This window comes from Peromyscus maniculatus, chromosome 11 (genome assembly GCF_049852395.1).
Source record: "Peromyscus maniculatus bairdii isolate BWxNUB_F1_BW_parent chromosome 11, HU_Pman_BW_mat_3.1, whole genome shotgun sequence".
Taxonomy (NCBI): Eukaryota; Metazoa; Chordata; class Mammalia; order Rodentia; family Cricetidae; genus Peromyscus; species Peromyscus maniculatus.
Genome location: NC_134862.1, coordinates 48293720 through 48310494, shown reverse-complemented (window position 1 = coordinate 48310494; position 16775 = coordinate 48293720). Strand labels below are relative to the sequence as shown.

At 41.1% G+C, this 16775-nt stretch overlaps 1 protein-coding gene across 4 annotated transcripts in view; it reads left to right on the top strand.

The window, feature by feature from the left end:
- Nek7 (NIMA related kinase 7) overlaps nt 1–16775 on the top strand; it is a 145199-nt gene that overhangs the window by 74323 nt on the left and 54101 nt on the right. For 3 of the 4 annotated variants that reach the window (XM_006982416.4, XM_006982415.3, XM_076547520.1), the window contains exon 3: nt 10289–10429. The exons of the other annotated variant lie outside the window; for it this stretch is intronic. In XM_006982416.4, coding sequence (XP_006982478.1) covers nt 10289–10429 — 141 coding nt within the window. The remainder of the gene's footprint in view (nt 1–10288; nt 10430–16775) is intronic. 4 annotated transcript variants of the gene reach the window in all.

Sequence of the window (16775 nt, the reverse complement as noted above, 5' to 3'; positions counted from 1 at the left end):
CAAAGCTGAACTTGACCTCTCCATCCATGGTGAATTTAAGGGCAGCCAGAGCTCTAAAGGATTCTTTTTCAAACCGTCAAGGATAAAAGGTCCTGGGTTGATCTCTCTGCATCTCCCCCAGATATGAGTGGTGTGATTTTGTACTTAGAAACTGGAAGGAAACGAGGACTGTTCACTATGGGTGTGTAGTGTGAGCTCTGATGTAAAATTGTCTGGGATTAGGTCTTGGTTCTTTCACTTTCTATAGAGGGCAAAATACTTACTCTCTACCATCCTCTGTTTTCCTGTCAATAAATTAGAATAGTGTTTGCCCCATAGAATTGACCTGCAGCATTCTGTTTGTGTATTGCTTAGCAATAGTTAACCTTTGTTAAATGTTAGCATTGATGGCTATGACAGTGACAGCATGGTGTTGATTATTGTCTTCTTGGAGCTAGAGAGATGGCTCCAAAACTACTTGCTGTTCTTGCAGACGACCCAGTTGTTCAGAGCACCCATATAGTGGCTCACAGCTGTCTGTAATGCCAGTTCTAGGGGATCCAGTGTCCTCTTTTGGCTTCCATGGGCACCAGACACCCACACAGTGCATGTACAGGCCTGCAGGCAAAATTCTGATGCATATAGCACAAATAAAAATCCATCTTTAAAAAACATTTTCCTCTTGTTTATTGAGGCAGTGTCTTATGTATCCCGGGCTATCCTCAAACTTGCTACACAGCTGAGGCTGGTCACCTTGCTGCCACTCTCCATCTCACTGTCCACATGCTAGGGTAATAGGCATGTGCCAACACACTTGATGCCATTAACTGTCTTGGCCCAGAGGCCTCTATCATTTGTTTGTTTGTTTTGCTATATCAAACATTTTCCTTTATTATGTCTTTATTATCTTCCTTCTGTACAAACTTTCTCATTTAGTCTAGCTTATGTCATTAAATGAGATGACTGTCCATATGTGCTCAAGCTCAAAGTCAGTGATGCTTGCTTTCTCTTTGCTTCTCAGTCCTCGTCTGCACTGGCAGATCTGTTGACCCCTCCTGATTCCACCTCCCCTTCATGTTGCTGTAGCTCCCAGGCATAGCCTATGCCTGGCTGCCCAGACTCCACTCATCCCCCTTCCAGGTCCTTTCTCACACAGCCTCCTGAGGAGTCTGCACAGTGTGTCCCAGAACACAGCATAGTGCTCTCACGATTAAAGCCCACCTCCCTCACTCCAGTCAGACAGAATTCAGGGGATTTCATCGATGCTTATCTCATTAACCTTATTTCTTAACACAGTTCCCCAAACATGCTCATCTTACTCTAGCTCTGGTGTCCTGTTTGGTGTTTCTTGAACACATCATGTTTACTCTTTTAATTTTGTTTTTGTTTTCCAGTGCTGAGGATCAAACCCAGGTCTAAGCACACGCTAAACCAGTACTCTGCCACTGGATTCCACTTCTAGACTCCTTTTTGTCTTTTAATCTCTGTTTAAATGTTTTATGTTCAGCAAGGTCATTCCTCCATCATGTAATCTAAATAACTGTGACTCATTGTCAACTCTATGAATCTAGGTTATTTGTCTGTATAGTGTGTAAATATAGAGTAAATACCAAATACTGCCATGTATGTGTTGTCTTTTTATTGTCAGAGTATTACGTGGTTCTTTATTGACAGCTCTCCACACCAGAGAGAGTATTATAGACTTTTTCTTCTGTATTCTGTTTTATCAGATATGGCTTATAAATGGGGGAGATGGGGGTGCCTTTGTTTTTGTCTTGCTCATGGTATTTTAAGCGAGATGTAGTATTTTTCATTCAGTCCTTTAGATGTAGTAATTGTTATAATGGGTAATACAACTAATGATGATCAAATACTGCAAATACCAGATCTCATAATATTGTTGCATATTTGTGTGTTTGTCACTCATTTTCCTGCTCTATGGTCAGTTTTCTCCTTTAAATTACAAAATCTACTTAAGAGTGATAAATGGCATATTTTTAAAAACAGATGTTGTCTATTGTACTTAGAGGGCTTTGGAGATGGATTGCTTTTGAAATAAAGACATTTTAGGGAGATACTTTTTCAAATGAGAAGAAACACAGATAGGCATTGATGGTATGCATGGCATTTTATTTTTCCCTTCTGGCTTCTAGTGAGAGCTGTAGGAATTATATATTAGAATTATGTTAGATATGTTGGAAGGGGGGTTCTTACTTGTGTGGTTTGGAGGTTAGTAGTATACTTCAAAGTCCAAAAGATCATAAATATCATAGCAAAAGGAAAATTGACAGACTTTCAGTGTTTGTTTAGTTTTCAGCTTAGGAGATGTTTGACAGCATTAATAAAAAATATAAACCGATTCATTGCTTTAAGCAAGTAGTAAAGTGGAAATCAATGAGAAGAGTTAGCAATAATGATAAAAACCTTATTAATGGTGTTAAATATTGCAATTAGTATTGGCTTGTATAGTGGATCATTGCTAATACCTCAAGGAATATCAGGACATAATTTTCTCTCTGGGGACTTAATGCTGACTCTTCTAATTTCTCCATAGAGAATTACCATTATAATGTTTGCCTGAAACATCTATTGCTCAGTACATGTCCTTGCCTTTCAAATTTTAAAGCAAATTAGGGAAATTAATTTAATCCTAGGAAATAATAAATTATTTAAATAGGAGCCAGTGACATACAGAATACAGTTTATTTTAAAACTGAAAAGTATTCATGTGAAGGAAACACAGCTTAAGTAGAGAAGATCATCATAATTACTGTAGTTCCTAACATTATTAAATGAGTTCTTCAGGTCAGTGAGACACGCCTTCACAAGAGCTCTGAACATGAGCATATTAGCAGCTTCATTCACTTGAGTCTAATTTCTTAGTTGCCATTTATATTTTTGAATATGAGTTTTTGAGATCTAAGAATTTTTTCAGATTGCCTCTGAGTACACACACACACACACACACACACACACATGCACACACAGAGTCTAAAATTAATAATTTACAATAAAAACAATATTCTTAAGTGCTTCCAAAATCAGGTTTCCTTTTTCCCCATTAAGTAAGGAGTCATGCGTGGATGTTGAATGGACATAATGTTAGTTATATGTTAAGGTTTCTTCCAAAAATGAGTGATGATTGCAAATACTCCATGGAACCTGAAGTCCGTTTTAAAAGTTTTAGAAGGACCCTATAAGCTGAACTTCTGACATCTTCTCTGTCATTTGTCATGGAGACCATGCAGTGTTACACTCCGTCATCACCAGCATTCTGTTATTGAGCTTGTGATTTCTGTTATAAGCATATTCCAGCCATATAAACTAAGTGTCACCAAAGATTTTATACATTTTCCTGTATTAAAAGTTTCATCATAGCAAGTCTTAAAAGAATTTTGGGTAGAATGATGACAGTTCCATGTGCTGTGCCGCCGCCCAGATAGTCTTGTAACTAAGGGGATTGGCTGTTTTCATTGGTCAGTCAGGAGGATGATCCCCATGGTAAGGAATATCCCAATTGTAAGACCCAGCACAGAACTGGGAGATGCTCAGAACACTGGCATATGCGGAGGACAGCAACAGACAGTCTCCACTTGTGGCCTAGATAAAAAACGGCTAGAACAGAAAGTCAAGGTGGAGACGGAAGAAGCATGGCTGTCCTGGCAACTGCAGTGCCTGAGGACCTGGGAACACACAGCCAGGAGAGGGAGGTGCTGCAGCCTGCTCATGGCTCACTCTCTGGGGGAAGGCAGCCTCTCAAGTGATCCCGAGCCCTTGTGAGATGCTGCCTTCTGCCCTAGGTGCTTCGTGGTCGTCCGCTCACCCACATGCGGTTCTCTGAGGTGGATGCTCCTCCTGCTTTATATGAAACAGGAAATGGATCTGGATGGCTTGCTGTCTTAGCCCCTTTTCTGGTTCAGTGATTAAAGTCCTCTGACAAAAGCAACTTAAGGGACAGAGGATCACTTAGTTCACAGTTCTGGGTTATAGCCTGTCATGGCACTTGAAGGAGATCGTCACATGGCATCCATAGTTAAGAAACAGAGACAGATCCTCTTGATCTCCCTCTCAACTTTTCATCCATTCCAGGGCCCAGCCCAATTAATGGTGCTGCCACATTCAGAGTGGGACTTCCCACCTCAACTAACCAGATTAAGCCCTGATGGGCATGCCCACAGCACGGTATACTCTAGACATTTCTCACCGAGACATCCTTCCCAGATGATTCTAGACCAGGCAAGTTAACCATGGAAATGCACACTTGCCCAGCTCAGAAGGAGACTGGAAACTAGGATTTGAGTTTAGGCCCTGATGAACACCAGGACCTTGCCCACTGAGTTCAGTGGAAACATGGTGGACTTTTATAAGTCTGTGGGTTAGTCAAGCTTTCCAGCAAGGTTTTTTTGAAGTGCTTTTCCAATCACCCCAACAAGGACCACAGTTTATCACTAAAGTTCCCATTAACAGGTGAGAGAAAAGGAAATTTCTTGAACTCACCTGTTGGGAGGTTGTGAGAGTCAGAGGCTTGCCAGTCTGGCATTGTTTCTATTCCATGGTCCTGTGGTCTCCCCGAGGCAGTAACTAGAACCTGTCTTAATTCACTGCCATGCCCTGTGTGCTCCACGCTTTACATTCACTCCAAATCTTCCAATACATTTTCTTCTCCCTGGCCTCTGCTTACAAACTAAGAACTTGGCCTTGGCCTTTGCTTTTGAAAAATCAGTGTGCAGTGGGAGAACCACGTACATGCAAACAAATAATCAAAAGCCAGTATGATCTAGAGCAGTGGTTCTCAACCTTCCTATGCTGCGACCTTTTAATACAGTTCCTCATGCTGTGGTGACCCCCAGCCATGAAAGTGTTTCATTGCTACTTCATCACTGTAATTTTGCTATGGTTATGGATCGATATGGGAGTATCTGATATGCGACCCCTATGGGGGTCGGGACCCATGGGTTGAGAACCGCCGATCTAGACACTAGCATGGGGCCTGCGCTTGTAGAACACTTGACGGAACTGAATGGCTGCTGTCAGGAGGGCTCAGGGAGACACTAAAGCAGGAGGACGCGGGAAATAGGGCTTCTTGAAAGAGCCGAAGATGGTTGTTTTACAGAGGCTAACGATGGAATTAAGGTGCAGAGACAGCTGTGTTTTGCCACATGTGAAGTTACCCAAAAGGCGTGGGGACAGGCCAAAGCTTATGGTGCAGCTGTGGGTGGTGCCCGTGGGTGGGGCCCGTGGGTGGGGCCCGTGGGTGGAGCCCGTGGCCGGGAGACCCAGGTGACTGTCAAAGGCCCCTCCCACGTCAGCTAGCCCACAGTTCATAGTGAGAGGAACAGAGTCAGTGTTTACTCGGATGAAAGTTCAAGACCCTTTACCTGGTGCCTTTTTTGCACCTTAGAAGAGGGTGAGATTGTGTTTTCACTCTAAGCCTAGAGCGGCAAAGTCAGTGTAAGGGATTTCACCTGGCTTCTACTTCATACTGGTTTAAATCTCGCTGTTATTCCTAGTACACCGCAACGTGCTAAACTATTAAGTATGTACATATGCATGTATAATGGACATGTGTGTGTGTGTGTGTGTGTATGTATGTATGTATATATAGCGCGCGCGCGAGAGAGAGAGAGAGAGAGAGAGAGAGAGAGAGAGAGAGAGAGAGAGAGAGAACAACGGTTAAGGAAATCACAATTCTTACAAGTACTTCTTTAGTGGGACTCCTTAGATAGCATTTTTAAAAAAGCAATAACATGATTCGATCTACAGTGGCATCTAATTCATCAAAATGAAGCATGGCACTGAATACAGAGTCAAATTGGTCATACCGGAGTCCAGTGCTAACCTGTCGGATGGGCTCGTCTCACACAAGCTTGTTTTCATACCAACTGCAGGGAGATAGGGAGACCCAAGGGTAGTTGGAGATGTGCAGCTATGTTCCTTCTCATGTCAGCTCTCCACATCTTCACTCCATGACAGGACATGGGAGCAGATGAGACAAGCTGTCACTCACCCACACTGCCCTTTGAAGAAAGGCCATGGGGGGAGGAAGGTGCCGCAAATGGGCTGTGAAGTTTACATACACTGCCCACTGTTAAACAGATTACGTCTAATGAAGTGTCTAATGCTCAGGCCATATCAACCTAATCCTCGGTGGCAGTTCATCCCTCAACTGCCAAAAAACACCGCCCTCTGGCCCTCTTTCGCCACTCTGGCCGCCAAACCCAGGGAGGTGCCCAGTCTTAATAAACCAAGACAGTGTGTGATCTGACATGCAAATGTAGGTCATTGCATATGTAAATGTGTGATTACAAACCTGCATGCCAAAACACATTAGTGAGACTTTGCTCTCAGCATGTGGTTGTCACACTGCCTTAGCAATTCATGCTAATATTTGTCAAGTTATTGTGCAGACAGAAGATAGGGTTCCCAGTCAGATTGAAAGTATATGGATTAGACGACCGTGTTCCTAGTAATGAAGCTGTATTTTACTGTTGAGATTGACAAGATTTCATCAAGAGGATGAACGGTTTCTGTGTGTATGAAAGAAAGAATTGCATTTGTTGGATTCTGCAGACTGTCCGTGTGTGGGAGCATGCGTGCATGTGCCTATGTGTGTGCTCGCATGTGTGCATGCATACTTGTTTGTGCTTACGAATGCACATGCACGCTCTTGCACATGCATGCATTAATAGGTCTTTCATGTGCAGTTCATTACAGGGTGTTCTTGGTGAGACCCTACTACAGTGTCGTGTTTACTTGAAGTTAGCTCATAGAGCAAGTATCCAGGGTGTCAAGAGGGTGGTGAAAGTCTTGAAAGAATATCCTCATTGATTATTTAAAAAAAAGTCTATATCAGGAAAAAAACATGACAATTAAAAATCCCTCTTTCAGTGAGGCTTTTTGAAAGCTTAGACATTTTAAAACATCACTATCTATTGACTGTATCTGAAAGTGATGCCTTTATGTAGTTCCATTGTTAAATATGTGCCACGTTGTCTTAGTTGACATTGTAAATTCAGAGACTACAAAATTTTTTTTTTTATAAAGAGCAGCCTGACAGTTTTCTGGCTTTGTTTTATTTTGTTTTCGTATGTGTATGTGTATGTGTCTGTTTTTCCTTGTAGTAGACTTCTAAAGTTTTATTGTTAACAATTTCAATGAACTTCTCTGGGTCAAGTTGCAGATTGTGGTGTCTCATTGTAGGGAACTTTCTTGGTACCTACAGCATCAGACCACAATCTGTATATGTGGCAATTGGGTCCTGCAGGTTTGATTTGATAAGAACTACAATTGGTTGGCCTGAGAACTGAACTAGATGAGGTATAAACCCCTAATTTGTAGGGACTGTTAAACAGTAAGCACCACAGTGGAGCTTCTGTTACTGTTCAGTAGATATTGCCACTATTATTTTACTATCATAACAATTACTCTATGGTTTTTGATAAAATGAATTGGTATTTTTTATGTTTGGGTTATTTTATATATTTTCAAACAAGAATGTTTTACTTAAAAAAAGAATGTTTTACTTAATTTTACTTATTTTGTATGTATGTGAGCATTCATGTCACAGTGTATATATGGAGGTCAGAGGACCTTTCTTTCCAGAGAAGAACCATCAGTTCTTTCTGGCCACCATATGGGTCCCTGAGACCAAACCTGGTTAGACTCCGTGGCAAGTACCCTTAGTATGCCATCTTATCAGCCCAAAAATGGTATTTAAAAAAAAAATACAGTTGTTGGCTTTTCAGTAAAAGCAATGTACAGTTAGCAAATTATCCCCCAGCCCATCTTGAAAAAGAGTGGGTTAAAGTTACAGAATTCCATAGCAGAATTTTACAGTTTCCTTCAGTATAATAAATGAGATGCAATTAGCAAGATAAAGTGTAGAAGGCTAGGAGTTAATGTACTGCTCATAAATCAAAAGAGACTCTTGGAGAAGTCCAGGACACGACATTATCAGCCTTACCCAAAGTTCATTTGAAGGCCTAAGAGTTCAAGTTGGATATAATTTGTTTACGAATGGGTGCCATCTTTGGAGGCCTTAATAGGTCTCTAATGTTCAGTTCATTAGAGGGTGCACTAGGCAGGCCCACTGGAATGCTGTGTTTACGAGACCTTAGCTCATAGTTACAGCAGGTACTAAGGCTGTGAGACGGGTTTAGAAGCTCTCCCACCCCCAAAAGGGCATATGATTGCTAAACAGACCATTTTATTATGTTATGTAGGTAGAGTAACTAACACGAGGGACATAGGAGCATGCCATGGGTATGGGTAATAACCCCAACAAACGGCGGCATCTGAGAACAATGGGTGTCCCACCAATGCTTAGTTTTGTTGTAACTAACTGCCCAAATGGTTGACCGAGTCCATGGATTAGTTGTATTAGTACCAATGGTAGAGTTAAACAGATCAACAAAAGAATGAAGGTAATGGTTGAAATTGGTAAGTTGAGTTGTTCTCGGGCCTTGCTACTGTGCATCTCCCCAATACTGTGGTTGCTTCACCCATGGCCCAGTGTAGAACCTTTTCTGTGTGTTTTGGCAAGCTGTTTGAAAGCAGAAAACATTTCTGATTCATCTTGTTTTTGGCTGGTTAGCAGTAGTAGAAAAAAATATTAGTTAAGAATGAAATTATTTTACCTCTACCCAAGAAGCTCTTAATGGCTGCTAGGAGAGGGGCCATCTGTTTTCTTCAATGGAATGAATGACACCAGGTATGCCAACCACACTCCAGGGAAGACCCATGCTCAGGAGTAGTTGACCAACACAAAATGGACTCCATGGTTATTTTGTGTGTGCTTTGTTGTCGTTGTTATGGTTTGGTGGTCTTTTTGTCTTTTGGGGTTTTGTTTTGTTTTCTTTGTTGTTGGTTTTATGAGAGTGAGAAAGCAAGAGAACATCAAGTTGGGTGAGTGTAGGGAGGACTGGAGGGAAGAGAGAAGAATATGATCAAAATGTATTATATTTCAAATTTAAAAAGAATGAAAAGATTTCCACAAAGACCATAAAATATTATTTAAAAATATAATAGCATAATGACAAACTTCTTGCCACTGGCAATATTTATTTATTCATTTGTTTATTTACTTATTCAGCTAGCTCATTAGTTTTTCAGAAGCTAAAATACTATCAGGAATTTAAAAAATTGTTGCATGTATTAGTGGACAGATTAGAATAAATGATTATATGTGTATTGCTGGCAAGTAGAGGTCACAGTCTCCCCTCTGGCCTGGAAACTTATCTCAGTAGCTCAGCAATATAGAAACTCCCTCCCTCCCTCCCCAGAAGAGCTTCCTGCTCTCTACCTAGCCTTATCTGGAGGATGTCTCTAGGCCCAGGATGCCAGAGTTATCTCTAGGGTGACTCTTGACACACTTACCTGCAAACATTCTTCCCTTGATGACCCACATGCTAATTAGGCAAGTGCTCTAGCCATTTTGATAGGACCCTACCGCCACATGCAAAGCCTTGTGATAGGAGCATGCCACTTAATGTAAATTAGGGTTTGTCCCCAGGCTCCCCAGTCCTAAATATTCCTTGAGCTGAGCTGGTTCACTGAAATCTGACTCCTGGAGGGTGGTCTCCATTCATACCCACAGCCATCTTGAACCCTGTTTCCTGCTTCTTTTCCCTTCAGTCTCATGGACCAGTGCATTCAACCATCCTAAGTAAGAAGTAGAACCACATGTGTGTATAGGGGTGGGTGTAGGGGGCGGTGTCTATTTCAATTCAAAGAACCTTTGAGAAAGAGAGTAAGCACCACAGATAACAAGAATGCTTGAGATTGGCTTATACTCTGTGAACCAAAGACAAGTTACAGTAATGTTTTACCTAAAATTTCAAAATCCCTCTCATCCTCTGTCACCCATTTCCCTTGATTTATTATGTTTTCAGCCTTCTTGTTCTTTTGTTTGTTTTGTTTATTGAGACAGTTTCTCTGCAGATCTGGCTGTCTTGGAACTCAATCTGTAGACCAGGCTGACCTAGAACTCAGAGTTCCAGCATGCCTCTGCCTTCCAAGTGCCAAGATTAAAGGCATATGCCATTACACCTGGCTAGCTGTCCCATTCTTAAATGCTATATATATTTCATCTTATTATCACCCCTCAGCCCTCCTGTAGTGTTAAGTTCCTCCAGGGTAAAAGTTGTATCTTCAGTTTCCTGGTGTATTCTGAGGAGCTCAAATATTATTGGCATGGGATGTTGGCAAGTTTACTCTAGGTAGTATGTATGTACCATACCATTACCTACTTAAGTCACATTTTTGTGTCTATTGTGTGATTGAACCTTTTTTGTACTATTTTTAATTGCAGAAGGCATTACGACCGGATATGGGCTACAATACCTTAGCCAACTTCCGAATAGAAAAGAAAATCGGTCGTGGACAATTTAGCGAAGTTTATAGAGCATCCTGTCTCTTGGATGGAGTGCCAGTAGCTTTAAAAAAAGTGCAGGTAAGATGGTTCTAACTGTATAAATCCATGTAAGATTATGGTATCTAAGAACTGGATGGGAAGCACTTGGGTCCTGGAAAGAGTTGGGTCAAGGAGCTGTAGTTTGAGCATCCTAAGAAAGAACATTGTATTTTAAAAGTGTATTTTGAAGGTAAATATGAGGTCGAAATTAACTTTTCCATAGCGTCTTTACACAAGGCCGTGCTAAATCTGTTGTGTTATAGTTTTATTATATGTTCCTCTAATAAACAGAAATTAATGTTTAGTTTTAACAGTATTTCCAGGCTTTAAAATGTTGACAACTATTTCCCCCCCATCACCAACCATGACTGGAAGTGATGGTAGATCTCAAGAGGTAGAGGTGAGTTGTTGACATCACTTCTCACTAGACATTGAAGTAGACTGGCTCAGTGGAAGGAAGCTCTGTGTCTGTTTGTTATTGAAAGAAGTGATTGGTTCATAAAACACACTGCATGATGTCAGTGAATGGCAGGCGGATCTTATGGGGGAGGTGACGTAGAGGAAATGAGAGGACTGACCTGTGATTTACAGTCTCCGTGTTCTATTAGTGTCACTGTAGAGTCCGTTTTATTGGCCAGTTTTGTTCTTTTTGAATTTGTTGATCATTTTTTGGCTCTTCTCCCAAGCCTGGCCCTAACCCTGATATTCTAGTCTCCCTGAACACGGATAATGAGCAAGCATGCCCACTTTTCAGAGCCCTGCCAAGTTCCATTTGTCCTAACTAACGGGGGTCCTCAGCCTGGAAAGCACTTACCCTTTTGTGTTAAAGTATGAATGGCATCACACAGTTTTACTTACCTGCTCAGTGAATGAATTGTTGTTGCTTCCTGCCATCTAGACCCCATTCCACTGTGTCACTTGCTCTGAGACCCTATCTTTGTAGAGACCTCTGAAAACCTAAATGTCTTCTTTTCATTTTTTTTTATTTTTCACATGATCAATATGCTTGTAGTAGCCCTTACAGAAACAAAGTTTTCATTCATATTTTAAAAATGAAATATTAGGGCTGGGCCTAGATAGCTCAGAGGGAGAATGCTTGCCTACCATGTGTGAGCCAGTGTATTTGATATCCAGCTCTAGGAAAAAAAAAAAAAAAAACATATTTTAAATGAAAGATCCATGTGACATATGGTTAGGTTATAAGCAACAGTGGTGGTATCCCTATACCCAATACTCAGCTTAAGAAGTAAACATTAAAACATTTTTTATTTGTGTCTTTTACTCATTCCTCAAAGGGATCTACATTATAAATTTAGTGGCTGTTGGGGTTGCTTACAAGTGTTTGCTTACATGATATTGTTATATGTTTTTGTTAGTATGCACATGTGAGGAATTCATTTTAATTTGTGCCTAAAAGTAGAAAAGGTGTTCCGTAGAGCAGGTTTGTGTACCATAAGTTAATTCTGGGTTGTTTTTCCAAAGTTGGACTAGTTTATTTTTTCCTGGCAGCACAAGGCTGAGGCAAGAGGGTGGTTTTGAGTTTGAGGCCAGCCTGGGTTCTATAGCGAGACCGATATAGGATACAGGTATCAGTGTTTAGAAAACACATGACTTGAGGTAAGATTACTCCTCTCCTAAAGACTCTTTAATTCATATTAAAACTCTAATAAGTTCCAATTTAATAGTCTGACTATCAGGACAAAGAGTTTGCTTAAAACAATTGCATGTTAAACCCTGTGGCATGGACTCCTGATTTAAGTAAGACTTTACAGAATAGAGATGTCAGTTCAAGAATGGGAGGGGATGGAGCTAGGAATAGGAATTTGAGCAGTAGACAAAGGATTCTGTACAGATCCTTAGGTGGAGACATCTTCAGATTTCAATAGTCTCAAAATGCAGTTACAAATTCCTCGATCAGTCCCTCATGGAGGAGAGGAAACCTCACCTTTTGCCGAAGGTGGTGGAGGAGACCAAGGGATAAAATTCAGGGGCTCTCTTTGTTCCCTTGTTGGTTCCCACTGACTGTACGTGTGGGAAAGGAACAGGGCTCTGGTTCTCTCCTATGATTAGTGTTTAATTGCAAAGCCTTGTTAGTAGAGCCAGGGAGGAAGAAGGGGGTGGAGGTTGGCATCTGCACTCCTTAGGTTCTTGCTAGCACCTGAGCTCCATCTCCTTGCTGTGTTTTGCTCTTTGTAGTTCGGAAGGCTGACCGTGAGTGAGTTAGTGTGCACAGTTGCGTTTCTGTTCAGCTTCCAGTGTCCTCTTTGAGTCTGGCTGCCCCTGTTTTCTGCCATGTGCCCCGGATGCTGTAGGAAGTCATCAGTTTGCTTAGGATTTTTGTCATTCCTCTTCCTCAAGTGTTGATGCTGTGGTGTCTTTCCAGTGTAAACCTAACTTGGTACAGAAAAGACGAATGATGCTGTAAAGCTAGACCTAGCTTATTGGATTAGGGAACAGTGTTTTAACGTTTTATGGGGAGAAATGTATTTGCATCTCAGACATGTTATTGATTTCTGTGATGTATTACACTTGTGTTGAACTAGGAAAACCACTATTCTTCATTTTTAAAAATAGTAATCTGCTCTCCTTACAATGAAAGAGCATTGCTAACCAGGTGATGTTCTGCTGTGAATATTTCCAAACAAATATTCAATTAACCCTACATCATTACTCTCAGAACTCTGTGAAAATCCTTCCAGAATGTTTTGGCTGTGTGCTGTGCAGATGCTGAAGTATTGCTTCTGTAATTATTTCTGTGTTTGCAAATCTATAGTAGAATATTCATAACTTCACCATCTGATCCCTGAGCCTAACATTCAGGGGCCTTAAGGACTCTGTCCTGTATCAGGCAGCCCACTTATGTACAGCCTTTAAGAACCAATGTGCCCACCAGACAGTGGTGGTGTGCATCTTTACTCCCAGCACTCAGGAGGCAGAGGCAGGTAGATCTCTTAGTTCAAGGCCAGCCTGGTCTACAGAGGGAGTTCTAGAATAAGCTACACAGAGAAACCCTGTCTCAAAAAACCAAAACAAAAACAATGTGCTGGGTTCCAGCTACTCGACTGCAGCTTTGCCTGTACCTGTAAGTGGGAGGAGTGTCTGTACTGAGCTTGTTGCTTTTTTGAAATTATAAAGAAATCAGAAAAGCCTAAAGCACACGAGAACAGAAAACAGTCTTTTAAAAACCCATGTCCATTCCATTATGGTTCCATTTCAGCGAGTAAGATGGTATCTTACCTGATGTAACTACTCTGAACCTCTACGTGTTAATTTTTCTTCCCTATCTGTTTTTTTTTTTCATACACGGCTTCCCTCCCTGCTGATTATGCAGTCAAATTCCACCCGCATTCTTTAATTACTTAGTGTCATTGGTCAGGGTATAATACTAGGAGACCAAAATATTTGTGCTGGGATTTAATGAGATTCCAATGATAGCGAGTGATAGAAGAAAGACCTTTCTAAAATCCTGGCATACACTTTGATGGGAGCAGCTTAAAGGAGCACAGGTTGGCGGACGGGGTGGGGGAGGGCTTTCCCAGAACTATACACAGGTCAGGTGACTCTCAAACTTCTGCACTTTCTACTGGAAGATTGCTGAGGAACTTCCTAGATCTGGTACCCGTGGTCTCTGTTCACTATTGTTAGTTCATTGACCAGAGCTATGGTATGACCAGTTTAAAAGCAGGGGAGAAGGAGGAATTGGGCTTACTGTATCTCAAGTAATTTGGCTATTATTACTGTAATTTTTCGATACTACCAAGTAATTTGATCCATAGCTCATTAAAGTTTAATTTCTCTTTGCTTCGTAGGTTGTATGTGTACATGACACTATTTTAAAAATGTGCTTCGTGTACATTTCTAAAAAAATCCATTTTGAACATTTTGTTCAAATTCATCTTTTTGATCTTATGAAACTTCCTGAAAATGTATTCTTAGGTGTTTAATGATTTACTTTGATTTATTCATTTTTAGTTGTTTCAAAGCATCAAGAATATAACTTTAAAAATTGTCGAATAAAATTTGCCCTTTTTTATACGATAGTTTTAAATTCTAGAGTCTGTGTATGTAGTCAGATTCTACATGCATGTGTGTAATTGTGTATGTATGCATGTAATTCTGTGTGTATTGTAATGTTATGGACGGTGATGGCTTCTTCCATAATGCAGCGGGTGATGCCCATGTCTCCACAGCTTCTCTAGCCATAGACGCAGTCTACGCTGCAGTTTGCTCCGCCCACTGAACATGTCGTGTAGCTTTTGTGAGATTTCACTGTTTAATTTCTGTAGACTTCTTGCAAGCCTGGAGTTAATGAAATACTGAAAACTGAGGAATATTTGTAAGGATGATACTTGGTCAGCATTTTCTTGAGTGGAGAACAGTTGAGGCAGTTGAGGTAAGGTTCACTTGAAAAGGCAAATTAGCTCTAAAGTAAATTAGTCTTAATTAGTAAAGTAGTCTTAAAAGTTAAAGCTTCTTGGGCCAATGAGATGGTTCAGTAGGTAAAGGTATTTGCCGTGCAAGCCTGATGACCCAATTTCAACACTCAGATCCCACAGATGGAATGAGAGAGACAGTCAGCTTTTCAACAGTTGTCCTCTGACCTCAACTTGTGCACCATGGTCGGTACACCCACATTCATATGCACAGCGCGCGCGTGCGCGCGCGCGCACGCGCACACGCACACACACACACACACACACACACACACACATACACACCCCGCAATTAATAATACAAGTTTAAAAACTAAGTCTTTTTTATGCCTACAATCTTATTTGAAATCATTCTAGGCATAAAATTAGTAAATTTGTAGCCTTATTGAGTGGTAAACAGTATTGTGAGATTCTAGTGAATGACCACATTTAGCTTAAACAGATGACTAATGCCAAAATGGGCTTTTCTGACTTTAGTCCCAGTGACTAAGTGCAGTGAAAGTCACCTTTTATTTGTACTGTTGAAGGTTTTTTATTATATTTATTAATATTTGTTGAAGCTCTCCTATATGGCAGATAATATTGAGTACTAGGGACTTGGTAATTGAATTGTTTGGTAACTTTCATTGTGAGAGACAAATTAATAAATGTGGCCTCTCCACCAATGCAGCAAATAGAATCAGACTGAATTGGAAAGCCCAGGTTTAATGGGTAAAGCGCTCCCCAACAATTTCCCGGCCCCATAGAGAGGACAGGGGCACACAAGACTGAAGAACCATGTGTCTGTTTTCAGGGATGCCACCTGTGGGTGTGGTCTTGAGCCTCTCTGGGGGAGGAGCTGTGTTTGGTGGGCTTTGAAGGGGCAGGTTTAGGAAAGAGATGGGGAGGAAAGTTGAGGTGGATCTTCCACCAGACTCCTTCCAAACATTTGGGTATAGAGATGCCAGGGTGCCAGGGTTGAGGTGGAGTTGCCACCCAAACATTCCAGACTCTTTGGGTACAGGGATGCTAGAGTGCCAGGGGTTGAGGTGGAGCTCCCACCCAAATGCAAATAATAAATCAAGTAACTACAGACCCAAACCAAAAGACTGTGTGATTCTAGAGTCAAACGTGATGGAGGTGGACAGCTTTTTGGATTGTGTGTGGCAAGGCAGTGTCTTCCCTGAGGATGTGATGAAACCTAAGTTGAGGTGGAGAAGAGGAGTCTGTCATCCAAACAGCAGGAGTAAGGAAGTTCCCAGAACAGAGTGTACAGGCCCAGGCTGTGGCAAACAGGAGAGTTTTAGAATTGACTAAGAGCGGATCACTGTGAGAAGATGAAGTAGTGTTGGGTTCCAGAGCTAGAAGGTAGTCTAGACATTTGAGGGTTTCTTCCAAAGACTTTGGAGAGAAGTTCATTTATATGTTGCCATTAAAGGAGTTTACATGGGTGAGTAATAAAGGCTAGAATATTTTTAAAGAATAAACAGACAACTATGCAAAAAGTGGATTCATCATTTTTGGTATACGATGTTATCTACAAATTGCTACTTGAGAAGTATTCAGGTATTAAGTAAATGTGACTTGCAATATGAATGAGATAAAAGCATGAAATTTTAAATATTTTGCAAATATTAGTTAGAAGACAGCAAATTCATTGAGCTATGGTTTCCATGTTAGAGGCAGATTTGAAGGGCGGTACACCTGTCCTTTGTTCTCACCTTGTTCTTTCAGTGAGTCTGGCCTGGTTTGCATTCCTACCTCCTCACACGCCATTACTATGTGAAGCGTTCCTTTCCTTAGGCGTAGCATAGTCCTTCTCAGTATGGCTTGCTTGTCATGGCCACCTCTCGTCATGCTCTATTGCAGTATTCTCACCCTTCCCAGTGTGGAAGACTGTCCTTCTCCCTTGTCTAGTAGTACTTTCTTTTCTCTTGTTTTGTTTTTAATTATACTTTCAGTCTCTCTCTGTT